Source organism: Lepus europaeus, chromosome 22 (genome assembly GCF_033115175.1).
Source record: "Lepus europaeus isolate LE1 chromosome 22, mLepTim1.pri, whole genome shotgun sequence".
Lineage (NCBI taxonomy): Eukaryota > Metazoa > Chordata > Mammalia > Lagomorpha > Leporidae > Lepus > Lepus europaeus.
In genome coordinates this window covers 10,280,746-10,306,564 of record NC_084848.1, presented here as the reverse complement: position 1 = coordinate 10,306,564, position 25,819 = coordinate 10,280,746, and the positions used below count along the sequence as shown (strand labels likewise).

Here is a 25,819-nt window from a genome sequence, read left to right as displayed (position 1 = left end):
TCACCATTCACATAAGCTTTTTTTAAAGGTCCAATCCCAGCTGTTGTGGGCATCTGGGAAGCCAGTGGCTAGGTGATCTCTCTCTCTCTCTCTCTGTATATGTCAATCTCTCTCTCAAATAAATTTTAAAAATGAAAAAAATCTTTGCCAAATGCAATCATTAAAGTTCCTAGCTGCATAATTTTTACCAAATAAAATCCTAGCATCCCCTTTTAAAGTTCCCTTGAGGGGCCGGCACCATGGCTCACTTGGTTAATCCTCCGCCTGCGGCACCCGCATCCCATATGGGTGCCGGGTTCTAGTCCCGGTTGCTCCTCTTCCAGTCCAGCTCTCTGCTATGGCCCAGGAAGGCAGTGGAGGATGGCCCAAGTGCTTGGGCCCCTGCACCCACATGGGAGACCAGGAGGAAGCACCTGGCTCCTGGCTTTGGATCGGCATAGCGCCCCGGCCGTAGCGGCCACTTGGGGGGTGAACCAACGGAAGGAAGACCTTTCTCTCTGTCTCTCTTTCACTGTCTAACTCTGTCAAATAAATAAAATTAAAAAATAAAAATAAAAAAAGTTCCTTTGAAACATGTGGTTTGAAAATGCTTCTCTGAAAAATATCTGAGGAAAACTTTGGCTATTTAATAGTACTGCTGTCCAAAATGAAAAATAAAATCAAATGCCACTTATAAATGTAACACCATGGCATACAATCAGGTATTTAATACCTTTTAAGTTAAGTATGCTTGATACATGATGATTATCTCAGCCAAAATATAAAAAGCAAAAAAACGTTTACCTCAATAAGAAGTTTAAAAAGAACCACACTTCAGATTCTTCACGTCAAATAATAAACATGTTTTTATTTCTCCTGCATCTCGTAAAATGGGAGCACTCCATAACTCAGTGCAGTCTTACTTCCAGGTAACTTCTTCATTAGGCCTCAATTCCCTGTGTGGAAAGACAGGAAACACTGCAAATAACACCTTTCTGAAAGGATGGAAGCGAGTCAGAACATCTTACACTTTATTAAACTATTTTTTAAAAAACATTTGTAACAGATTTATCATCCTCATTCTAGTCTTGTGATTTTACGTTTTACGTGTTCACATCATTTCACTCCTTCCGCCCCTACTGAGTAACTTTTTAGTAATTTTTCACTCTGTCCTCAACAGATCAAACACTTTCTAGATGCTTGTGGCCTCAGTGGATGCTTCTCGCAATCTGACTTGTAAGCCCCGTGCTACGTGGTGGCTGTGCAATCTGCTCCATTCTCTTGCCCCTTGAGCCTCCTCCAGCCCAGATGGACAACCCCGGGCAGATAACCTGCACTGCTAACTGCCACTCTGCTGCCACAGGAGCCATCTCGGGGGACACGATCGGACCGGGTGGCGGCCAGCTGCCATCACTCAGCCAGCTAGTGCTGGTGAGAAGACAGCACCAAGCCACAGTTACGAGCATTTATTTCAGTAGCATCACAGCTCAATAAGACAGCGTATGCCATGTGTGAGAGCTACATATAGGACAGGCTTTGGTCAGCTGGCTTAAAACTTTATGAATTTTTAGAAAATCAGACTTTCAAATGCTGGAACTGGCCTGTTCATCAACTGGAGATTGCTTATATTCCAGGGGTGTTCATACGGTTTTATCCAAGGATTAATAACAAACTAAAAACTAGTATCATTTGACTCTGAGAACTCAGGGGGGCACAGGCACCCCTTCTGCTGATTTTTGGCACATAGGATATTAAGAATATTCCCCAAAGGTGACCAACTGCTGGTTTACAAAAAAATGCACAAACTAACCTTTTAAATAACATACTCTTGTTCCGGAAGGCTGTTAGCTTTTCATCATTCTTTCTGTCTAGATAACATCCAAAGACAAAGCCCATAGGGACAAGTATGTGAACCCAGTGGTCACGCACAAGCTGAAGCAAGTTTGCCATGACTGCTTAAAAAAAAGAAAAAAAGAAAAAAAGATTGTCAGAACTACCACTGAAAGGCGGAGTTACAGAGACAGAGAGGGCAACACAGAGATCTCCCATTCGCTGGTTCAATCCCAAAACGGCCGCAACCACCAGAGCTAGACCAGGGCAGTTCATCCTGGTTTCCCACATGGGTGCAGGGGCCCCCGGACTTGGACCATTTCCTGCTACTTTCCCAGGCACATTAGCAGGGAACAGGATTGAAAGTGAGTAACCAGACTCCAACCGGTACTCATACAGAATGTTGGCATATTTAGGCAGCAGCTCAACACCCAAATACCCAAAATACCCCAAAATACCTTTTATACTGTATTGGGAACAAGATGATCATGCAAGGAGCAGATATTAAAACCATAAAAAGCCTCTTTAAATCAGTTTCGCATCAGAATGTAGTACAGTACATGAAGCCTGCCTGAAGCTCATACAGGCAACAGGGATTAGTATAAAAATTACACTGCACTAATTTTTTTAAAGATTTATTTATTCACTTTTTAAAAAAGATTTATTTATTTATTTGAAAGATGGAGTTACAGAGGTAGAGACAGAGAGAAAGAGAGGTGTCTTCCATCTGCTGGTACACTCCCCAAATGGCTGCGACAGCCAGAGTTGCGCCAATCCAAAGCCAGGAGCTTAGAGCTTCTTCCAGGTCTCCCACGTGGGTGCAGGGGCCCAAGCACTTGGACCATCTTCCACTGCTTTCCCAGGCCATAGCAGAGAGCTGGATCAGAAGTGGAGCAGTCAGGACTCTAACCAGCATCCATATAGTTTGCTGGGACTGCAAGCTGGCAGCTTTACCTACTATGCCACAGTGCCAGCCCCTTATTTATCCATTTGAAAGACAGAGTGACACACAGAGACAGAGAGAGAGAAAGGGAAAGATCTTCTATCCACTGGTTCACTCCCCAAATGTTCACAATAGTCAGAGCTGAGCCAGCATCAAGACAGTAGTCCTGGCAAGTAGGCGGTAGGGGCTCAAGCACTTGGGCCATCATCCTTTGCCTTCCCCGGAGCATGAGCAGGAACCTGGATGGATGGCAGAGTAGCTGAGACTGGAATCAGCACTCTGGTTCGGGACAGTGTTGTTGCTAGTAGTAGCTTAACTCAAGGACCATGACGTCAGTTCCTAAAGTCTACTTACTAGATTTTATTTACAGCTTACCAGTAATTTGACATGATACAGAACAGAGATGTGGAGAGACCATAAAAAAAAACACTACGTGGGCAGCTGTTGGGGTGTAGCAGGGAAAGCCACTGCCTGCAAATGCCGGCATCCCATTTGGCCACTGGTTCATGTCCTGGCTGCTCTACTCCTGAACCAGCTCCCTGCTAACGGGCTGGGAAAAGCAGCGGAAGATGGCCCAAGTACTTGGTCCCGTGCCAGCCACATGGGAGACCCAGATAAAGCTCCTGGCTTCAGCCTGGTCCAGCACTGGCCACTGGGTCTATCTGCGGAATGAACCTGTGGATAGATCTCTCTGTCTTTCCCTCTAACTCTTTCAAATAAATTAAACTTAAAAAAAATTTTTACCTGCAAAGGCAGATTATCTGTACTCTCTTATTATTAATTTGGACACTTTCCCATATGAAAAGTATTTTAGAATCTTTCCAAATGCAAAGCTATTTTGCCAGAAGTGTAATTCTTTCAGTAAAGCTGTAGTTATTGGAAACCACCTTTTAAAGGGAAACTCAGAGATGTGAGAGGGAGTTTAAAAAGAATCATATTCAGTAACTTCACAACAGCTCTTACATTCAATTAAATGCCTTCACAAAAGATAAGGGCAGTTTTACAAAATGCCCACTGGGGACTAAGGCCATAATACCTTTTTTTGATAAGTGAAATAACTAGTATTATCCTCATTTTACACATGAGAAAACAGCGTAATCCAAGTGGCTACTATGTGCAGAGTGGGAATTCAGATTTGCCCCACAGCTCTGGCTCCTGGTATTCTATCACTCTGTCTTTGGAGACCCCTGCTTGAACGTACACGCGTGGTTCTCCAGAGCTCTGCAGTTGTAAGAGTTTCTAAAAGGCAGAGGAAGAGAACAGAACTAGTGACCAGCATGTGGAAAATAACGTATTTGTGTTCATTCCATGAAAGCAGCTTAACTGCCAATTCTCTGTATAAATCTGTATATACAGAGTAACCAAAAATATACCCTGTGCACGTGAATCTAAGCGAATACTTCACGTCCACTGGCTGAGGAGACCTGACACCCTGAAAACAAAGTACTCAGCACCAAACTGTGCCAGGACGATCCAAGCTGAATTCCTGCCCCTCCTCTGGCCCTGCTTCGAACACTTACATGATTCTAAATTCTTGTTTCTCACACTTTGGTCCAGCACCCTCGAGGCCAAGCCACTGGGCTAGGAAAGGGCGGTGCAGACACAGGTGACTCTGCCCTGTATTTCAGAGGTGCAGTGTTGCCCACACCAGGCTCCGGTCCTGCAGTCTCACTGACCTAGAAAATGACGATGTAACTAGGATGTGCTATTTAAACAGATCATGTACGACTCAGTAGCTCTGGCGCGCGGTCTCCTGAGGGCTGGAGCTCCCACCTGGGCAGCCTTTCCCTCAGACTCCTCGGCCTCACCACCAGGCAGGCTGGACAGCACTGTAGCTAAAAGAATACCCCAGCTAATTTTGACACAAGTGGCTCTTGACACACAAACTTTCAGTGTGACCAACCTTTATTTCTTAGATGGTGGTTCTCTTAGCCTAGCGCCTTTGTTAAGAGATGATAATTGCACTGAGATCTTTAGGTATGGTTTGTGATTGGTCAAGTGTCTGTGTTGGCTGCTTACTTCTTTTGTAAACTTGGGCCAGTTAGGTATGGGGCTAGCAATGAATAAATAACAATGTCACTTTGAAACAGCTCAACTGCGAAACACAAGACAATACAGATGTCTGTGTTCAGGAGACTTTCTGTGTTCAAGTTCGACGAACTTACTGGTCATCAGTTGTCACCTGTCCTTCCTGGGCTTCTCTTTGTGGAGAGGTGTCGAGCCTACCCTCTGCACAGCTGTTAAGATATTGCCTGGGGGCCGGCGCTGTGGCTCAACAGGCTAATCCTTCGCCTTGCGGCGCTGGCACACCGGGTTCTAGTCCCAGTCGGGGCGCCAGATTCTGTCCCGGTTGCCCCTCTTCCAGGCCAGCTCTCTGCTGTGGCCCGGGAGTGCAGTGGAGGATGGCCCAAGTGCTTGGGCCCTGCACCCCATGGGAGACCAGGAGAAGCACCTGGCTCCTGCCTTCGGATCAGCGCGGTGTGCCAGCCACAGCACACCAGCCACAGCGGCCATTGGAGGGTGAACCAACAGCAAAAGGAAGACCTTTCTCTCTGTCTCTCTCTCTCACTGTCCACTCTGCCTGTCAAAAAAAAAAAAAAGATATTGCCTGGTATTTAAGGGACTTGCTGATTCACAGCCAGGATGGTCTTAAATGAACCCATGGCTACCTGTGGGCCATACACCATCACTCCTGGTATTCTTCACACAGAGCAGAAGCTAAGCAATTGGCTATGTCCAGCTTGGCTCTGAGCAAGAGTTGCCAACAAGCCCCTGCGGTATTTGCTCCAGCTAGCTTCTCATAGACTCCAGAAGACAGTGTGGGCCACAGATAAAGGATTCTGTAAGGTCAGATTCCACATGAGCTGCACCAGGAAGGAAGCATGTCTCCACCCTGAAGAGGTAAAGGACAAACCCTACGCCCAGAGGCATTTCCCATCACAACCGGACAATCTGTATCCAATGGACTTTGGGAACAGTGCACTGAACACCATTTGTCCTCAAAGTTTTACTCCAAGTGGATAACCAGGGTTGAAAGCTTTATGGACATAAGTGAGCTACAAGGATCCTATGGAAAATTCCATGGAGGGTAGAGCTCTCCCTCGTGGGCCCAGGAGCTTAACAGAGGGGCAGTGAGCACTGGGGCCAGGCTGCACTGAGGCAAACCTAGGTTTTGGATGACAGAAGAATTGTTGGCAGGAGGTAAAAAGAACCAGCTGCTTTAGGGTGTGACAGCCACAGGGCTGCTCACAAGAGCTTAGTGCCTGCTCGGCTTGCACTATAGAAGCAGGAATAGCTCCAGTATTCCCGAAAAACACATCAGGTTTTACCTTGGGGACTTAGAGATCACGGATCCTTTAATGCAAGCATGACCCTGGGTTTTTGCTTTTTGTTTTGCTCACCTCTACTAGGGCTGTCTCTTGCAGCACTGTCAGGCATGGTTCTTGTTGCTTCCCATAATCACTCCATTTAATCCTCACAAGAGCGCCACACGCGTGTTAACTAGTATGTCCCCAGTGCGGTGGGCACTTTGGTTCCAGATGTGGAAATCCAGTCTCTTCCCCAGAGTCACAGATGCACTAAGAAGTTGCAGAGCTGGGATTAGCACCTAAGCAGCCTGGCTCCTTGTCCAAGCTCTCTGCTTCTGTTCTGGTGTCCAACATGACAAGTACAGAGGTGGGGCCGGGGCTGTGGCCGAGCAGATAAAGCCATGACCTCCAAGACCAGCATCCAGTTCAAATCCCTACACAGCTCCACTTCTGACCCAGCTCCTTGCTGGTGTACCTGGCAAAACAGCAGATGATGGCTCAAGTGCTTGGGCCCCTGCACCCATGTAGGGGAGCCTTGGATGAAGCTCCTGACTCCTGGTTTCTGCCCAGCCCAGCCATGGCCATTGCAACCATTTGATGAGTGGAAATTTGAAGGCCTTGCTCTCTCTCCAACTGTGCCTTTCAAATAAATAAATAAATCTTAAAAAAAAGTATAGAGGTAAATGTTTATCTTAACCGCATTGGTTCCCTTTTAAGTTTTTAATCTTATTTTCCTAAAATTTTCTTTAACCCAGTTTTTTTGGCCCTGCTTTTTTTTTTTTTTTTTTTTTTTTTTTTTTTTTTAATTTTTGACAGGCAGAGTGGACAGTGAGAGAGAGAGAGAGACAGAGAGAAAGGTCTTCCTTTGCCGTTGGTTCACCCTCCAATGGCCGCCGCGGTAGCGCGCTGCGGCCGGCGCACCGCGCTGTTCCGATGGCAGGAGCCAGGTGCTTCTCCTGGTCTCCCATGGGGTGCAGAGCCCAAACACTTGGGCCATCCTCCACTGCACTCCCTGGCCACAGCAGAGAGCTGGCCTGGAAGAGGGGCAACCGGGACAGGATCGGTGCCCCGACCGGGACTAGAACCCGGTGTGCCGGTGCCGCAAGGCGGAGGATTAGCCTGTTGAGCCACGGCGCCTGGCCCTGCTTTTAAAAGAAAATCATCTAGGGGCCCGGCACGGTGGCACACTAGGTTAATCCTCCACCTGCAGTGCCAGCATCCCATATGGGCGCCAGTACTAGTCCTGGCTGCTCCTCTTCCAATCCAGCTCTCTGCTGTGATCTGGGAAAGCAGTACAAGCTGGCCCAAGTGCTTGGGCCCCTGCACCCATGTGGGAGACCCGGAAGAAGCTCCCGGCTCCTGGCTTCGGATTGGCGCAGCTCCGGCCGTTGTGGCCAATTGGGGAGTGAACCAGCGGATGGAAGACCTTTCTCTCTGTCTCTCCCTCCCACTGTCTGTAACTCTACCTCTCAAATAAATAAAATTCTTAAAAAAAAAAAAAAAAATCTGGTGTTGTCTCTTGTTTTTTAAGTCACTCCAAACTCCTGATGCATACATACATACATTATATATATATATAAAATATAAAATCCTGTGTTGTTTGGCCCAGAAAGTTTCAGTTCACCAATGCAAAGCGCTGAGTGCACGGAGGAACTGAGCTCCTGGGGCACGGAAGGACACACAGCTTAGCAACCGAGCATAAACTAAGGTTTGGGTCTTTAAAAGGCAGAGGGGGCGAGGCAGGCGAGCAGACGCAGCGCCGAGCCCCGGCCGCCGGGACACACTGGCCAAGCGGCGGTCACGCACTTCCGCGGGCCCCTGCGTGCGGTCCCGCCGGTGTCCCCGCGTCCAGCAGCGGGCGGCCCCCGGGCCCCCGCTAAAGCCGTTCCCCAGACACCACAGCCCCGGACGAGCCCGGTCGTCCCCTCAGAAGCCCCATCCCCTCTCCTTTTCCGTCACCTTGGCTCGGAGGCGCCGGGGAGGCCCAGGCCACCCGACCGCGAGCACAGGCCACCGCCGAGGCTTTCCTAGAACCCGCCGCACCCGCTGCACGCGGCTCGGCGGAACCGCGCCCCCCCGGGGTCCCCGCACCCGCACCCGCACCCACCTGCGGCGCCGGCGCCCAGCACGACCCCTCCACCAAGGGCAGCGACCCGCACAGCCAGCGGCGCCGGCGGAAGCTGCGACCCTGGGACGTGCCATTCGCCGCGCGCGGACGGAGGAGAGGGGTGGCGGCCGGCGACTCATCCCTCGCCTTCCTTGCGGGGCGTGATTCTGTGTTACTTTTCTAAAGGTTTCGGACACGAAGCATCATTTCTGCCAGAACTTCGGGCCCGAGGTGACATGACCTGTCGGCGTCGGCGCCACTGCCTTCCTACGGCTTCGACTCCCCCCCTCCCCGGCCCGGGTGGTATCGCCCCGGATCTTCCCCTGCGGCTCCGCGCCTCCGGTTTCAAAATGGCGGCCGCCACTGCGGGGCTCCTGCCGGCCGTGCGTCGGGGTAGCAGCTGAGCGGACGTCTGCTTTTGTCCCTCTTGAGCCTGGATCCGACTAGGGGTTGGGCAGGGCAGTGGACGCCGTTGGGGGAGGCCTGACGAGGCAAGTGAGGGCGGGAGACAGGCATGAGTCTGTGGATGGGGGAGGAGGCGTCCTAAGCGCGCCGGGGGAAGGAGCAAGGCTGCAGCTACGACCCGGCTCCTCCTCCGAGGAGCAGCTCCCGCGGCTTCCGATGCGGCTGTCCGGCGGTTCCCGGCACAAGGACGGAGAAGCAGCAGCGCCTTGCCCACGGCTGTAGCGCTCCCGGGTCCCCCGCGCCGGCCTGTCGGGTCCGCCGCCGTCCCGCTCGGCTTCCCTCGGTCCTTGGGGCCTCTCGGCGCCGGAGGAGCTCGGCCGACGCCAGCTGTGGCTGCTGGGCCTCGTGGCTCGGGCGCGCGCCGCTCGCAGCCCCGCGGCGTTGGGTCGAAGGCGCACGAGGCCGCTGAGCCTAGGGCACAGAGCAGGTGTGCTCGCCCCAGGCGCCTGCACCGGCGCAGCCGCCCTTTCCCGGGACCTCGTTCTCTCTGCTTGTTGACAACGAGGCGTCCGAGTGGCTGAGACCCCCGCGCGTCTGGGCCCCTGGGGCCAGGCGACCCTGAGCCGGCCCTCACTGTGTAGGACTCCTGTACCCTGGGATGAAGCCGCTCTCCCTGCGCTGACCAGGAAGAGGCTTTGCACTCACGCAGCTCCGTGGCTGTCTGTCTCCTTTCTTTCTTTCCTCTTCTTTTCAAGATTTATTATTTGAGAGAGAGGGAAAGACAGAGAGGTCTTCCATCCCCTGGTTCACCCCCAAATGGCTTTAACAGCCGGAGCTGGGCCGATCTGAAGCCAGGAGCTTCTTCCGGGTCTCCCACGTGGGTGCAGGGGCCCAAGGACTTGGGCCGTCTTCCACTGCTTTCCCAGGCACATCTCCAGGGAGCTGGATGGGAAGTGGAGCAGCCGGGACGTGAACTGGTGCCCGTATGGGGTGCCGGCACTGCAGGAGAAGACTTTGCCGTCTGTGCTGAGCTTCGGCCCCATCTCCGTTTTCTCTTGGATCCTGCACACCATCCATAGCCACCACCAACCTGCCTGGTCCCTACTGAGAGCCCACGTAACAGTGATAGAGACCAGGTAGACGCTGGCTGTCAGATCCCCGTCCTGGGGAGCTTCCTCTCAGATCACAGTTCTGTTGCTTTGCGCACTGTGCTTGGCCTTGGAAATACAAAGGTGATGCCTTTATGCATTCGACAATAGTCCCTCTGTCTCATCTGCGCAAAGTGACAATAGCCAAGCTCCGTAAATTACTCATTGTTTGAACTTGGCCGCAGATTTGCTAAGCTCAGAAGGGCATTTCTGGATTTAGCTCAGGGATGCAGACTTGAGGATGTTTGGCGGATTTAGGGAGCGTGTGTGCCGTGCCAGGTGGCTGGCGGAGTAAAAGGCAGGTTCAGATCAGCTTGTGAAGGGCCTTGATTTCCATCCAAGGAGTTTAGACTTTATTCAGCAGTTAGCAGGAAGCCAGTGGGTGCCTCGCACCAGGAGCGGAAGTGAGGTTATTTGCTTTTTAGGGTGGTCTCTGGCAGCTATGGAGGTTCAGCTTGGAACAGGAAAACTGGCGAGTAAGTTGCAGTCTTCCAGGTAAGGCAATGAGGGCCTCTGTTGAGGTAGGACATTAAAGGATGTCGGACTAGGGTCAAGTGGGATTCAGCTGGTGACCGCCAACTTCGGCAAGGAGGGACTTGGGGTTTCAGTGTGGGAGACTGACTGGTTGGTGATGCCATTAAAACACCACAAAACATGCCCAGGAAACTGGAGTGGGCCCACCCTAACCCCGAGCAGAGGCAGGAGCCCAGTGGTCTACTGCTCAAGCACCCATTGTGGAGGCTAGGCCTACGCTACTACAGTAGTTGCCTGTAGCTGTTGGGCTTGAAATGTAGTTAGTTCATGTTTATTTGTTTGAAAGAGTTACAGAGAGGTCTTCCACCTGCTCGTTCACTTCCTAGATGACCGCACCAGCCAGGGTTGGGCTGGGCTAGAGCCAGGGGCTTCTTCTGGGACTCCCACATGGGTACAGGGGCCCAAGCTCTTGGACCATTAGCAGGGAGCTAGATTGGAAGTGGAGTAGCTGTGAATCAAACCGGAGTCCATATAGGATGCCAGTGTCACAGGTGGTGGCTTTACCCGCTGTGCCACAATGGCAACCCCAAGATGGTTCCAATGGAGATGTGCAGTAAGTGCAAAATACACATTGGATGTTGAAGACTTGGTATAAAAAACAGAAGAGCAAAATATCACTAATTTTTAATAATGGATACATGTTAAAATGATAACATTTTGGTTAAATTGGGCTAAATAAAAGACTGGGACTTCATGTTTAGCTTCTCAATGTGGCTGTGAAAAAATGTTCAGTTACACTTGTGACGTGCGTTGTATTTCTGTGGATGGAGTCTTCTGGTCCAGACTCACTGTGTAGGATCAGTGGAAGGTGCATTTGAGCTGGACCGTGAGAGGTGATGGGAGCCATGGTGTCAGGGCGGCTGCCCGGCAGCCTCCATTGCCCGCTGAGGTGTTTAGGTGTTTGTTTTGAAGCAGTAGGAAGCCGGCAGCGTTTTCTGAGAAATGGGTGTATAGGGCTGGTTCTGAAGACTGATCTGGCAGCAGCATGTGGGTAGGGAGGAAAGACTGGAGGCGAAGACAGCGAGAAGCCCAGATGTGCAGCAGGGAGGCCCTGTGTCGGGATCGTGGCGTCGGGATAGACGCGGGGGTGATGCGGGAAAACCAGCGGGAGTGGGTCACAGGCCTTGCAAGGAGAAGTAAAGGGAAAAGTTAAGCGTGGAGGTTACAGCCTTGGTTTCTTATAGCAGTTAGTGAGCTGATATCACAGGACAGTCAAATAGTGGGAGCCAAAGCAATTCAGCCCTAAAATAAAATGAGCAAAGTCGAGGCGCGAAGTGGTCAGGTACACGGGGCCCTTTTTTATTGCCCTGTTTGCAGTGTCTTCCTTGTTTGAAAGGCAGGGAGAGAGAGAATTCTGCCTTCTGCTTCCCTCTAATGCCCACAACAGCTGGCCTGGGCCAGGCCAAAGCCAGAAGGAAACTCAGTCCCGATCTCCCATGTGAGTGGCAGGACCCAGACACTTGAGCCATCACCTGGTGCCTCCTGGGGTGTGCACTAGCAGGAAGCTGGAACTGGGCCCAGGGCCAGGACTCAGGCCCAGGCATTCTGATAGGGAATGTGGCATCCTAATCAGGGTGTTAATTGCTGTGCCAAATGCCTGCCCCTGTAGTGTGTTCAGTCGCACACGTCAGAGCTAGAACCACCTGTAGCTGGCATCCTAAGTAAGGGACTTTAAACTGTTTCTTTATTGCCTGTGGGTCGGGGTCCACAGTTCATCATTATTTGGCTTCTTTGTGTTCATTAGGGCCTTTCACTCATTTCTGCCCCTGAAAGTGGGCCACGCTGGCTCTGTCGCCGGTACTCTACATTTTTATCTTGTGCCTCTGCTTGTGTTATTCCTCTGTTTTGAAGACTTTGTTTCTTCTATCCACATCCTAAAAATCATTATTGAATAATCTTTGGTCCCATTTTGTCTGTGATTCTTAATAGCTTAAAATACTGCTAATTTTAAAATCTTATATCCTAAACTGCATATTTAAGTCCCAAAAAGTATGACAGATTTCTCAAAAGAAACCATGTATTCTATTGCTGCTGCTGGTACTTTAGGGCAGGGCATACTCGTTAGCAATAATAATTACAAACAGTAGTAAATCATACCACATTCATGAGACTTATTTGTTTATTTTTTAGATTTATTAAGAGCTCTTCTGAATTCATGGTGTTTCGTTATAAATCCGACTGAGATATCAGTAAGTAGAGTCTAATGAAGATATTTTGCTATTATGTTATCGGCACTTGTAATAAAATTATCTTTCATGTGTTGAAATCAGTCTACCAAAAAAGTTTAACACAAATTCACTGAGTTTTGTATGCAAGATATTTAGTCTGTAGATCTGAATAGAGAAGCCATTGATATAATTGTGGTACAGGAAATCTTTTGGCAGTTAGAAATTCCCAGGTCCATTCTAAAATTGTATTTCCAAAAAATTTTTCATCAACTGTGAGAGTACTTCAGAAAGTTCATGGAGACTTTGTGGACAAGTGGCCTAGATTTCAAAAATTTTCATGCTGAAACCATCTTCTCTTTGAATTCCATTTTCATGAACTTTCTGATGTACCTTCACAGATTATTAATAATGTCTTTATACTTCTCATGCCTCAACTGGGAAGTCAGTCCGTCTATTTTAATAAGTTTTAATTTGTTGATGTTATTAACAGCCGTGGCGTGCAGGGCTGGTGTACTGAATGGCTGAGCCCAGTTCTGTACTGAGCGTGCCTTGTCAAGAGAGGGAACGCAGGCACTGCTCGTGGTGTGGTGAGGGCACTGAGCTCTAATGCTCACCTTGCCTCGAGCATTCGAAAGGCGTTTGTTGACCACCGCTCTGTGGAGGCAGCAGAATATGACTGTGGTTATGGGAGACTTTCACGGAGTCCACTCTAGCGCTGGAATCAAAAGCGAAGGGAGGCCGGTGCCGTGGCTCAATAGGCTAATCCTCCACCTTGCGGCTCCAGCACACCAGGTTCTAGTCCTGGTCGGGGCACCGGATTCTGTCCCGGTTGCCCCTCTTCCAGGCCAGCTCTCTGCTGTGGCCAGGGAGTGCAGTGGAGGATGGCCCAAGTGCTTGGGCTCTGCACCCCATGGGAGACCAGGAGAAGCACCTGGCTCCTACCTTCAGATCAGTGTGGTGCGCCAGCCGCAGTGCGGCGGCCATTGGAGGGTGAACCAACGGCAAAAGGAAGACCTTTCTCTCTGTCTCTCTCTCACTATCCACTCTGCCTGTCAAAAAAAAAAAAAAAAAAAAGCGAAGGGAACAGGCCAAGAAAGTAGAAGAATAGCAGTTACAGGGGACATCGGTGTTCTGAAGTGAATACAGTGATGCTGCGGAGTGTGGAGGGAAGAAGGACTTTAGGGTGATCAGGATAACTGAGACAATAAACTGGGGACAGGGAAAATACACAAACTATTAGAGCTCTTGGTGCAATGTAGACAGAAGGAAATTTGAAAAATAGCGCGGGGAGGCACCAAACCTAGTGCTTTCATAAAGGTCATTGACAAACCCCTGCACAGCCTAGGCAGTGGGTGTTTCTGTGGCTTCTCAGACCTGGTTGTGCAGAGGGCGAGGTGAGGAAGTGGAGACGATCGGTGGACAAATACTCAGACATTTTGCTGGGAAGAGGAAACAATGCAGTGATTCTTGGGGGAGGAGGTTTCTCGTAAACTGGGAAATTCTAGATGGTCTTTGTGTGCTCATTGGCAGTAGGTGACTGGTTCATTGATGATGCAGGGGAAAGGGGCTGGCTGAAGAAATTGAGTCTTTAGAAGGTGAGAGAATGGGACCGGGAGCACGCAGAGGGACTGGCCTTGCTGGGAACAGGGCCGATTATTCCATGTAATAGGAGACATGGCAATGATGGAGGTGCCGCTAGGATAATAGACGTGGGGTCTGGGAAGTGAGGCGCTGTGGTCTGATTCCTTTTATTTTCTGGTAAAAAAATGAGGTGGGATTATTATCTGACAGCAGGCTAGAGGGATAGTGGGTGATAACTTGAGCAGGGAAGAGAAAGTAGAAGATAGTTTCAAAGATGCAAAATCGACCTACTAAGAAAAGACTGGTGGTAGTTAGTGTGTGTGTGAGATGTCAGCCATGAATTTTAAGAGCAAACAGCATAGCTGTGCAATTTTTGTTTTTCTCCTCCGGCAGCACTCAGTTGCTAGAATAGGCAAAGGGGATGAGTACAGTTAGTGGGGGGTTGGATTATGCCCGGCCAGTACGCAGAAGGAATAGGGGAGCAAGGTATTTGCAGAATGATCGTAAGAGATCTGGGGTTGAAGCAAGGCCCTGAGTGGAGGCAGGGAAGGGTCGTGAAGGGTGAAAACGGGCTCAGAGGGCCAGGGATCCCAGGGACATCAAGGGAGTTTTGCAGTGGGAAAACACAGAAAAAGCAGGGTGGTGGTGAAGACTCGCAGGGGAAATTTCAGAAGTTTTGCAGGCGCTGGTAGTGAGGAGTCCAGGAAGTCAGGGGCCTAAAGGGCCACGGTCAAGTTAATGAGAGGGGCACTGAGCAGCCGCCGTGGGCGTGAGTGAGGTCAGGTTAGATCGTCCGTCCAGATCTGGCAGACGTGGAAGGCTGATAGAGAACCCCTGGGTGCCACGAGCGTTCCTGGGACTGGAATCTTGGAAAGAGGAAGGAGCACACTTGATTTGAAGCTGCTCAGGAGCAAGGAACACTTACTTCCTGCTTTTGAGGTCCAGCGGCTGTAATATTTAAAAAGAAGAAGAAACTATCGCTAGGGAACACGCAGGGTCAGTGGAGACAAACAGGTAAACAATTCAAGGAGGTTGACGTTACAAGTGAGTGAAATGATAGCTCTGGAGAACATACCAGAAGAATTTGGTGGGGGGAGAAGAGGTAGGGGACATGACCCAACCAGGAGATGCTATCATTGATAATGGTATCTGTGATAATTGAATGATCTAGGGGTTGTAGACTTGGGACTGCAACTCAGGTAACATAACTGGAGATATGGTTGGTGGGATTCTCCCCAGCCCCCACCCCCTGCTGCCATCAGACACCTGTTAAGAAAGGTAATAGTTTAACTCAGTTCGTCAGTGACATTGGGTAGATAGTGAGACATCAGGTAATTCAGTGAGCGCCTTTCTTTCTTGCATAGTTAGCCAGGGAACGTTAATTTATTCTGAGGAGCTAAAATCTGAAATGTTGCTATGGAGTTCAGCTTTATAATGAATATTTTTCCTAACATCTGTTTAATAATGTATAGTTCTAGGTCCTAAATCCTTTTTTTAAGATTTATTTATTTAAAAGTGAGAGTTAAAGAGTAAGTGGAGAGAGAGCGAGCGAGTGCGCGATCTTCTATCCTCTGGTGTACTCCCAGATGGCCTCAATGGCCAGAGCTGGGCCAGGCTGAATCTGGGCACCAGGAGCTTCATCCAGGTCTCCCACGTGGGTGCAGGGGCCCAAACACTTGGGCCATCTTCCACTGCTTTCCCAGGGACATTCGCAGGGAGCTGGATCCAAAGTGGAGCAGCCAGTTCTTGAACTGTTGTCCACGTGGGATGCCTGTGCTGTAGGTTGCAGCTTTTTTCCACTGTCACAGCACTGGCCCCGTAAATTCTTTCTTTCTTTTTTTTTTTTTTTTTAGATTTGTTTATGTATTTGAAGGGCAGAGTTAAACAGAGGGAGAAAGAGAGAGAGAGAGAGAGAGAGAGAGAGAGATCTTCCATCTGCTAGTTCACTATAGCTGCAGTGGGCCAGAGCTGGGCCAGGCCAAAGCCAGGAGCTCTTCCAGATCTCCAATGTAGCTGCAGGGACCAAGCACTTGGGCCGTCTTCCACTGCTCTCCCAGGCACAGGGAGCTGGATCAGAAATGGAGCAGCCAGGTCTAAAACTGGTATCCATATGGGATGCCGGGGTCACAGGTGGTGGGTTTACCCACTGTGCCACAACGCCGGCCCTTCCTTCCCTCATAAATCTTTTTTTAAAAAAGAAAGATACCAGGTCATTTTGAAGGCTGAATTCATTAATTCAGTAAACACTTATGCATTAAGGAACTTAAATGTGGTAATTTCTGTTCTGGGTCATTTATACATTATTTAAAGTCCTCCAACATTGTCTTTATACACAAATTAAGACTAATATTTTCATATAGGCTTTTATAGGTAAGGAAAGGGTAATTAACTTGCCCCAAATTATATAGGAGTAGATTTAAATGTGTGCCTACTACTTTCCATCAACCACCTCCACACCCCGGGAGCCACTGAGGTGCTCATTGTGAACAAGAAGAGCATACATTCTGCTTGTACCTTTGAGGGTGGCAATGACACAAGTGGCTCTTTAAAATGTTTTCTTTTTGTATTTATAGAATTTCTGTGAACTTATATCTTGAAATAATTTGTTAATTTGTCTATAACAGACATTTGACTGTGCTTTTATGTTTAATCATGTTTTAATTATTTTCAAGGAACCTCTTAGATTATTTTTACTGGACCAGAAGAATGACATCTATTATCAAATTAACTACCCTCTCTGGGGTCCAAGAAGAGTCTGCTCTTTGCTATCTTCTCCAAGTTGATGAGTTTAGATTTTTGCTGGACTGTGGCTGGGATGAACACTTCTCGATGGATATTATAGATTCCTTGAGGAAGTAAGTGATACTGAGGTTTCCAGGCTTGTTTTAAGTCAGCTTCTTTTTTCTACTCTAATTCCATTTTGATGTTACAGATTTTTGCTTTTTTGCCTTAATTTAGTTTATAGTAAAAGGCAAAATTTTATTTGTACCGAAAAGCTAAACTAGATTTCTAACTTAAAAAGTTTTGATTGACTTACAAGCTTTGTTGAAATTAAACATTCTTCAAGTTAATTATTACTTCATTAATCAATGGAAATCTTGCCTGCAAATTTTAGGAAAGGGCAAGAGCCCCTAAGCATTTGAGGAAAGGAAATACCTTCCGCATGGGAGCTCTGTGTTGCAGCGGCGCCAGCTTACTTTCAGTGTCTTTTGATGCCAAACTTTGAGACCTTGTTCTCAGAACAATGACCACGGTGCACACAAGGATCTGAATCTATCAAAAAGAACTCATGGTTCAGTGTTAAGTTTATTATTAGGGGAAGAGGACTTAAATATTTTTTAAAATGTAGAACTTCAAACAAACAGAAAAACCCAACAAAACCATCCTCTTGTCAATAAGAACATGTGTCCTTGATTAATTGTTTTGCTTTAATGGGTATGCTATTGGGCATCATGCTAAAAAGCGGAGGCAAAAATTCATAATTTGTGGTCCTTCAAATATTCTTCCATTAACAGTTTCTGAAATTTCAAGCTGAGTTCTAGAACTTAAATTGGTAACAAAGGCGCAGCCCTTCAAAATCAGCTTACTCGTGGTGTCTTCTGGTGTTTTTTCCCTTTTTTTCTTTTTTAAATGTGTCTAGACATTGTATTTTTCTTTTTAAGATGTATTTATTTATTTGAAAGGCAGTGTTACAGAAAGAGGTAGAGATGGAGGAATCTTCCATCTGCTGGTTCAGTCCCCAAATGGCTGCACCGACCTAGGCTGGGCCAGGCCAAAGCCAGGAACCAGGGGCTTCATCCGGGTCTCCCATGTGGGTGTCGAGGCCCAAGCACTCAGGCCATCCTCCACTGCTTTCCCAGGCACAATAGCAGGGACCTGGATTGGAAATGGAGCAGCCAGGACATGAACTGGCAGCCCTTATGGGATGCCAGCATTGCACCGCTGCACCACCATGCCAGCCCCCCTAAACACTGCATTTTAGGTGCAGCTTACACCATAATTTGATACCTGTACAAACAGTAGAAATTCACAGATTTCATAATTTAAGCTCTTAGTTTTGCTCTTCTACCCCAGTGTAATTTTCAATCCAGAATTAATAAATAATTTTCAATCCAGAATAAATAAATAATTTTGAGTATCTTCCCTTTCCCCCAAAAACAAGAGCTGAGAAGTGGTCATTTGGCTTGTGCTCTCCTAGGCATGTTCACCAGATCGACGCGGTGCTGCTGTCCCACCCGGATCCTCTCCATCTTGGGGCCCTCCCGTATGCTGTGGGCAAGCTGGGGCTGAACTGCGCCATCTACGCCACCATCCCTGTGTATAAAATGGGACAGATGTTCATGTATGATCTCTACCAGGTAACTGGAGCTGTGAAAACGCCGTTTCTTTACACTTCCTTAGTGATCGTTCTTAACCTTTTGTTTGTGTTGTTCTTCTAGTCTCGGCACAATACCGAAGATTTTACGCTTTTTACGTTAGATGATGTGGATGCAGCCTTTGACAAAATACAGCAGCTAAAATTCTCTCAGATTGTGAATTTGAAAGGTAAAAGTGTTCTTAGTAGGAAATAATTGAACTAAAGAGGCTTAACCCACAGAAAAACACTGAAGAGCATTCATAGTAAAAGCTAGAGGCACTATGGTCTGAAGAATGAGACAATTAGCATTTTCTGTCTTGGTATGAAACTCTGAACTTCCCTGTGAATTTTAAGGTATTTAAGACTAAATTCTGGTAAAATGTTGACAAGTCAGGCCTTTCATATGTAACAGAACTGGCTGTCTACTGTGTGGAATGAACAAAAATAACGTGGCCACATCCTTCTCAAGGAGCTATGATTAGATCAGGAGACAGCAGTTCAGATGGCTAAATGTAATGATTCAAGTTAGTGTATTAGGGAGGCCCAGTAGAAATTACCAAATTCTAGAATTGGGCATTAAAAAGCTTGTCACTTAGGGGAGTCACATAGTAAATAGTAGGAATTTTCGTAAAAACATTGGCATTTAAAAATGGTGCAGTAATGGATTCTGAAGACTGAGCTTGTGAGTTCAGAGGGATCTTCAATAGCTTTGCTTAAACGTGATTTTTCTGTGGGGTAAATTCGTTACCATAATTTGACATTTGAGGTTGGCATATCTCAAGTGAAGTCTGAGCGTTGGTTTAATTGTCTGTATGAAATCAATAGTAAAGTGTGTTCATACTAAATTTTTTATTTAATAGTGTACTGATGTCTAGTCCAGTCTCTAGCCTTCTATTTATAAGCACCAATATCTCTACAAGAATATGAAGGAACTTTAAAAGGTTCATAGACAAATGCAACCACAAGTTTATTTTGGTGCAAAAAAATTTTGAAATTGCATATAAAAGGGTTTTTTAAAACATTCATAGAGAATGTGTATTATAAAGAAAACCATGCATGGATTTCGAATTTGTTTGCAACAGAATAAATTTAATCTTTTAATTCCAATTGTCCATCAGCTTTTTGAAGTACCTTTATATGTAATAAAATGATGAGAGTGTTTGCCTACAGTGAGCGGAGGGCGTAGTCAGGGGACAGGAGAGAAACTTGTTTTCAGTCTGTGTTTGCTTCTGAATAGTGAGTCTCTGGAGATATTACCCTATTAGGATAGCTTGGAAATGAATAACCTTTCTTCAGAGTTGTGACAGGAATCTGAATATTGTCATTATCTTGTTGACATAGGTAAAGGACACGGTTTGTCTATCACACCTCTGCCAGCCGGTCATATGATAGGCGGAACAATATGGAAAATAGTCAAAGATGGAGAGGAGGAGATTGTGTATGCTGTTGACTTCAACCACAAGAGGGAGATGTAGGTATACGAAGGGAAAGGCAATTGGTGGTGGTTTCGTTGGGGGGTGTGTGTGTGTGTGTGGCAGATTAGAAACAAAGTTTTTATTTTGAAACCAGAAGTTAGCAATTGAAAAACATCAAATAGTGAATGTTCTCGAAATTACTTAGTTGTTTGCCTTGTAAGGGAAAAGTTTGGTGTAAGACATAAGTGCTATTTAAAAAATTTGTGGGTAAGTATCTACTCTGTAAAACAGAGGTCTCCCTGGAGATTATACAAGGAGATAAATTTTCGTACATCAAATATGCTCTTGACCTGGTACTTAACAGAGCTTTATGTGTTTTGCTGTTGACTTTGTTTTATGAAGTCAGTAATTAGTTCAAGTCTGTTCCCTTTAAAAGGAGATACAATAGTGATAATTTTACATATTTTATTTGGTACAGCATTACTGTAAAATTTTTTGGGTTTGAGTCTCATACAGGCTTCTGTTAACATCTGTATATTAACTTCATAGCTATGGTCTTGAGATGTTTACATTAAGAAATATTTGAGACCAATGAATTGAATTTAGACTCCTATGATCATAGATTAATGAGGAAAGCATGGATATTAGAGTAATCAGTGTTAGGTAATTCGGTCATTTTGGGGAAAAATCAATTTGTGTTTTTTTAATCATGTAACAAAATATATTTTAGATAATTAGAATTAAATAGAAAGTGAAGCAAAGCTGGTGAGTCTGATCTCTACTTTGGAAAAGATTTTATAATCATAGAAATAATTGTTCAAGTTAGAAAGGAAAAGTCTGATAGATTTGATTATATACAGGTACAACATGTCTGAAACAAATTTAAAACCCAATAACGCAATAATGTAGGGAAAATATGTTCAGCCATTGTCCAAAGACATACATATATAAAACCAGGTGTTAATCAACTAATCAAAAATATACCGTTGTAAATGATCAGAAGTCAAACTCAAGAAAGAAAAAATTATTATTTTTTTTAACTAGAGACATTAAAATTATTTTTAAATGGTGCTAAAGCCTTCATGGTGGTATTTAGTGACTCGGTCAGTCTTTCTGGTTGAACCTTTCTGGACAACCATTTAGCTGCACTGTGAATTGCAGCAGATAGATTTCTAGAATGTAATCTGAAGATGCAGTCAGAAATGCAATTGAAGCTTTTTGTAGAAACAGTCTTTGAGAGGTAATTTATAATGGCAAAAAAATCATAAATATCAATAAAGGGAAACAGTACAGACATGATGGAAAGTTTTTAATGATTTAAAATTAGCTTTAGAAAAAACATTTTAATGTCAAGCGGAAAAATCAGGAAATAGAGTGGCGCATGTAGGAGCATACATGGGCTATCAACTTTGTCAAATACACGTACGTGAAGCGACTTCAGGGAACTTGTGGAAGGGCAGGCACTTGCCTCTCAGTTGTGTCGCCAATTCTGATGCCACGGCTCGGTCAGAGTGCCTGGGCTGGATTCCTGCTTCCTGCTGACGGCACAGCCTGGGGCAGCATGCTACCCACATGGAAGACCTAGGTTGTGTTCCACCTCCTGGCTTCGGAGGCCTTGCCCGGCCGCAGCCTCACATGCTACCCACATGGAAGACCTAGGTTGTGTTCCACCTCCTGGCTTCGGAGGCCCTGCCCAGCCGCAGCCTCACATGCTACCCACATGGAAGACCTAGGTTGTGTTCCACCTCCTGGCTTCGGAGGCCTTGCCCGGCCGCAGCCTCACATGCTGCCCACATGGAAGACCTAGGTTGTGTTCCACTACCCTGCCCGGCCGCAGCCTCGCAGGTGTTTGGGAAGTGAGCAGTAGATGGGAGCTCACTGTCTCTTTTTCTCTCTCTGTTTCAAATAAGTAAAATTAAAATAAAAAGCTTCGTGGAAAATGGAATTCAAAGACAGTGTTCATTTTTCCATGAATTTTTTGCAGACCTATCATATGCATAGAAATATTTATATTCTTAGAAAGATAAACACCAATTATTAGTTATCTCTGAGTGATGGTACTCTGGAAGATTTTTATTTTTCTCTATATGCTTTTTGAATTAAGATATTTCTTATCAATGAGCAATTATATTTTTGTGGCTAATGGGAGAAAAACCTTATAAAAGAAGTTGTTTATAGATTCTAACTGCTTAAAGATTCTGCAGCTCCATTTCCTGAGAGTGATCTTTTTTCTTTTCTTATGTAGTAATTTAATGTATTTAGTCGAGAGACAGAGAGCTCTCATGTCCAAATGCCCATAATAGCAGAGCTGGGTTGGGCCCAAGCTGGGAGCTACAACTTAGTCCAGGTCCCTCCCGAGGACCCTGTACCTGAGTCATCACTTGCTGCCTCTCAGGGTGGGCATTAGCAGGAAGCCGGAATTGTGAGTGGAGCCGAGACTCCAGGCCTGGACCTCTGACATGGGACGTGAGTATCTCGAGTGGCGCCTTTACTGCTATGCCAAATGCCCACCCCTGCTTGTTTTTTAAGTCAGAGGAGCTCTTGTTTATTTGAAATGATATAAAATAATTTGTCTTCCTAAACTTTGTTGTAGCCACTTAAACGGATGCTCCCTGGAAATGCTAAGCAGACCCTCCCTACTTATCACAGATTCGTTTAATGCTACGTATGTGCAGCCCAGAAGAAAACAGAGAGATGAGCAGCTCCTGAGTACGTGTTAGCTAATGTCCTGGTAAAGAACTGGGGAAGTGTGTGGTACGGATAACTGTTCTTCTGTTTCACACTTTTGGTCTTAAGAGGTTAGGTAATTCTATAGTATTTTTCAAGAAATAGTATGTGGCTATATCAGTATTTTATAAGGATATTCTTTAACTGGTTTAACTTAACTTTTGTGGAATATTGTCAAGATCGCTTCTCACTGCCGTTCAGCAGTTTGCTAGCTCTCCGAGGCACTCACTGCTGTGGGTCTTTAGGTAAAGACCTCATACAAGTCTGCTAAAGAAAAGCGAACAAGAGAGAAGTGAGGGGGCAGCAGTCCGCTAATGCTGCAGTCGGTTTTTTTTGTTTTGTTTTTTACAGGCAGAGTGGATAGTGAGAGAGGAGAGAGACAGAGAGAAAGGTCTTCCTTTTTGCCGTTGGTTCACCCTGCAATGGCCGCTGCGGCTGCGCATCGCGCTGATCCGAAGCCAGGAGCCAGGTGCTTCTCCTGGTCTCCCATGCGGGTGCAGAGCCCAAGGACTTGGACCATCCTCCACTGCCTTTCCGGGCCATAGCAGAGAGCTGGCCTGGAAGAGGGGCAACCGGGACAGAATCCGGCGCCCCAACTGGGACTAGAACCCGGTGTGCTGGCGCCGCAAGGCGGAGGATTAGCCTGTTAAGCCACGGCGCCGGCCTGCAGTCGGGTTTTTACACTCTCTCTGCCTGGGTTCTTGTTGGCGCTCCCAGCCCTCACTGCTTGTTTCTGCGTTGACTTGGGCTGCCTGCCTGCTTTGTGTTCCTTTTTGAGCTGTGGAGATTTTAACAAGGAAAGTGGGGTTTCACTTTGAAACATGTTTGCAGCCCCTGCCCTAATCTACTTCAAAAGTGTAGCTTGTATACCATGTAACTTTAATGTTAAGAAACCTTTTTAATTCTTTAGGTTTTTTTTGGTTTGTTTTTGCTAGTTTCATTATACCAGTTTTTTTGGTTTGTTTTTGCTAGTTTCATTATACCAAAGATGTTCAAGTAGACTTTTTTTAGAGCAAGGAATTATATTTATAAAGAATGCTTTTGTTGGAAGGGAGTGTGATCTATACTTTATTCTACAGGTGAAGATACATGTAAAATATTTATTATATGAGTTTGTGTGTGTGTATGTGTGTGTGTGTAAGTTTTGGAATTAATCATAACTGAGTTTCTTGGGGAGGGACAGGTGAGGCTGGGGTGGCCTGGAAATCTCTGCTAGTTATATTTGGCCTTGTCATTTAATTTTCCTGGAGATACAAATGAAATTTTCTACATTATGTGAAAAGATTAGAAACTACTGATGTATAATTTTTTAATGGAAAAAAATGGAATCAATAACATTTTTTTATTCCTATGGGGGTATATTTAACAAAGGGAAATGTAATTATAATAACCTCAACAAAATTCTTTATTTTGTAGCTGGCTTAGTAATTGCTTATTTATAAATTGTGGTTTTTATAGTATGAAGTGGGAGATAAAGTTGTCTTTAATTCTTTAGCAAAGTATTGTGTTCCATGGGATTTTACCATCTTCTTTTGTAGCGAATGTCCTGGAAACACTGCGAGGTGATGGAAATGTGTTAATAGCAGTGGATACTGCAGGCCGGGTTTTAGAACTTGCTCAGCTTCTGGATCAGATCTGGAGAACTAAAGACGCAGGCTTGGGTGTTTACTCACTGGCACTCCTAAATAATGTCAGTTATAACGTGGTGGAGTTTTCTAAGTCCCAGGTTTGTCTTCATGTTATCATTTGCTATAAACAAGTTTGCTACGGTGATTGGGCTTATGGAGTATGGTATCTTAGTTGTTCGGATTTTATTTTTCTATTGGGGAGACTGATGATGATAGTGATAATAGTGGTAATTAAAGATTAGCCACGTACTGTCTCACGTACTTTACATGTATTATTTCATTTAATCCGTATGTACACTAGGAAGTGGCTAGATTGGGCAAGTTGCTTTTCTTCCTAATTTCTCAGTTTGTAAATGGGAACAAAGATAGAACCTACCTCACAGGATAAAATGTTAGAATGTGTTGTTCACTTTGTTTTGAGTAAGGTAGCTATCCCTAGGGGTAGCAATCATTTGGAACGTATACACTGCCTTCTGAAAAGATTTAAGGTGACTTCTAAGTGAAATATGCAAAACTGGATTTATTGGGATGGGAACTTGAGTGGGTGGACCGACGGGAGAGAGCAGAAAAGAAGCTGCGTGTCAGACAGCACAGAGATAAGGAACTCGGTGGGGAAGGACTACAGCGGGGTACAGCCTGGATTCCCTGACTGTTGCATAACACACTGAGGTTTCCTGTGCTGTTTTCTAATTATTGCCATCTTTTCTCCTCATATTAGGTAGAATGGATGAGTGATAAATTGATGAGATGTTTTGAAGACAAAAGAAATAATCCATTTCAGTTTCGCCATCTTTCTTTATGCCATGGTCTTTCTGACTTGGCGCGAGTTCCTAGCCCCAAAGTTGTGCTTGCCAGCCAGCCCGACCTGGAGTGTGGATTCTCAAGGGATCTCTTTATTCAGTGGTGTCAGGACCCTAAGAACTCCATCATTCTAACTTACAGAACTACTCCTGGCACCTTAGCACGTTTCCTAATTGACAATCCTTCAGAAAAAGTTACAGAAATAGAGGTAAGCACCTGCACGCAAACTTCATCCTGGGATTATTTTGGGGACGCGTTACTTACCAGGAATAAATTAAACCTGAAGTTGTTTTGAACTTGTAGTGGGAATCAGTAGGGAGCCTCCAGAGAACAGATTTCAGAGCAGCTTTACAGAAATTCTCATCCTTGAACTTCTCCGTGGTACCTCCTGGTGCCAGAGGCCCTGTGTGCACGCTGTAGTCCCATCTCCCCTTCTCCCCTTGGAGGATTCTGTCTGAGCTCTTTGCCTAGGTGAAATCTGTCTGCCAGCAGCCCGCGCGATTAGGTGCTCCTCTTCCCTTTTCACGTCCGATGTGCTTGGGGTGCGGTGGGAGGGGTGACCTCGGGCATCGCAGCCTCCGCGCGGTTTCCCTTCCTTTGCAGTTCACGATGTCAAACTTTAAAGGTGCTAAGCTCTCCCTTTTTGTTTTTTAAAGATTTTATTTATTTATTTGAGAGGTAGAGTTACAAAGGGAGAGACAGAGAAAAAGGTCTTCCATCGCTGGTTCACTCCCCAGATGGCTGCAACAGCCAGAACTGGGCTGATCTGAAGCCAGGAGCCTTTTCCAGGTCTCCCACGAGGGTGCAGAGGCCCAAGCACTTGGGCCATCTTCCGCAGATTTCCCAGGCCATAACAGGGAGCTGGGTGGGAAATGGAGCAGCCAGGCC

At 46.3% G+C, this 25,819-nt stretch overlaps 2 protein-coding genes across 4 annotated transcripts in view; one reads left to right on the top strand and one right to left on the bottom strand.

Annotated features, from left to right (window-relative positions):
* Positions 1–827: 827 nt before the first annotated feature.
* Positions 828–8,273, bottom strand: NDUFB1 (NADH:ubiquinone oxidoreductase subunit B1). 2 transcript variants are annotated; one of them, XM_062181685.1, is made up of 3 exons: positions 8,168–8,273; positions 1,790–1,931; positions 828–935 (listed from the first exon to the last, which is right to left on the bottom strand). In XM_062181685.1, the coding sequence occupies exons 2-3, from the start codon at positions 1,927–1,929 to the stop codon at positions 899–901; spliced, it is 177 nt and encodes a 58-aa protein (XP_062037669.1). In that variant the 5' UTR covers positions 1,930–1,931; positions 8,168–8,273; the 3' UTR covers positions 828–898. The 2 variants fall into 2 exon arrangements, with proteins under 2 accessions (XP_062037669.1, XP_062037668.1); XM_062181684.1 differs by lacking the exon at positions 8,168–8,273 and adding an exon at positions 6,154–6,649.
* A 235-nt stretch (positions 8,274–8,508) lies between these two features.
* Positions 8,509–25,819, top strand: part of CPSF2 (cleavage and polyadenylation specific factor 2) — a 36,225-nt gene continuing 18,914 nt past the window's right edge. The window contains exons 1-9 of one of the 2 annotated variants that reach the window (XM_062181682.1): positions 9,415–9,708; positions 12,385–12,443; positions 16,676–16,858; positions 18,202–18,361; positions 18,443–18,548; positions 19,702–19,831; positions 22,369–22,484; positions 24,041–24,228; positions 24,849–25,139. In XM_062181682.1, coding sequence (XP_062037666.1) covers positions 16,710–16,858; positions 18,202–18,361; positions 18,443–18,548; positions 19,702–19,831; positions 22,369–22,484; positions 24,041–24,228; positions 24,849–25,139 — 1,140 coding nt within the window. In that variant the 5' untranslated portion in view covers positions 9,415–9,708; positions 12,385–12,443; positions 16,676–16,709. Of the gene's footprint in view, positions 8,659–9,414; positions 9,709–12,384; positions 12,444–16,675; positions 16,859–18,201; positions 18,362–18,442; positions 18,549–19,701; positions 19,832–22,368; positions 22,485–24,040; positions 24,229–24,848; positions 25,140–25,819 lie in introns of those variants that run through there. The other variant, XM_062181683.1, reaches the window with a different exon arrangement.

What these genes read in the sequence shown, in the direction of transcription:
- NDUFB1 (XM_062181684.1), bottom strand. Translation starts at nt 6,190, where the DNA reads ATGCCTGACAGTGCTGCAAGAGACAGCCCTAGTAGAG. An exon ending in AAGAGACAGCCCTAGTAGAG is followed by an intron (nt 1,932 to 6,153) that starts GTGAGCAAAACA and finishes TTTTTTAAGCAG; the next exon opens with TCATGGCAAACTTGCTTCAG. An exon ending in AAGAGTATGTTATTTAAAAG is followed by an intron (nt 936 to 1,789) that starts GTTAGTTTGTGC and finishes CTTTCCACACAG; the next exon opens with GGAATTGAGGCCTAATGAAG.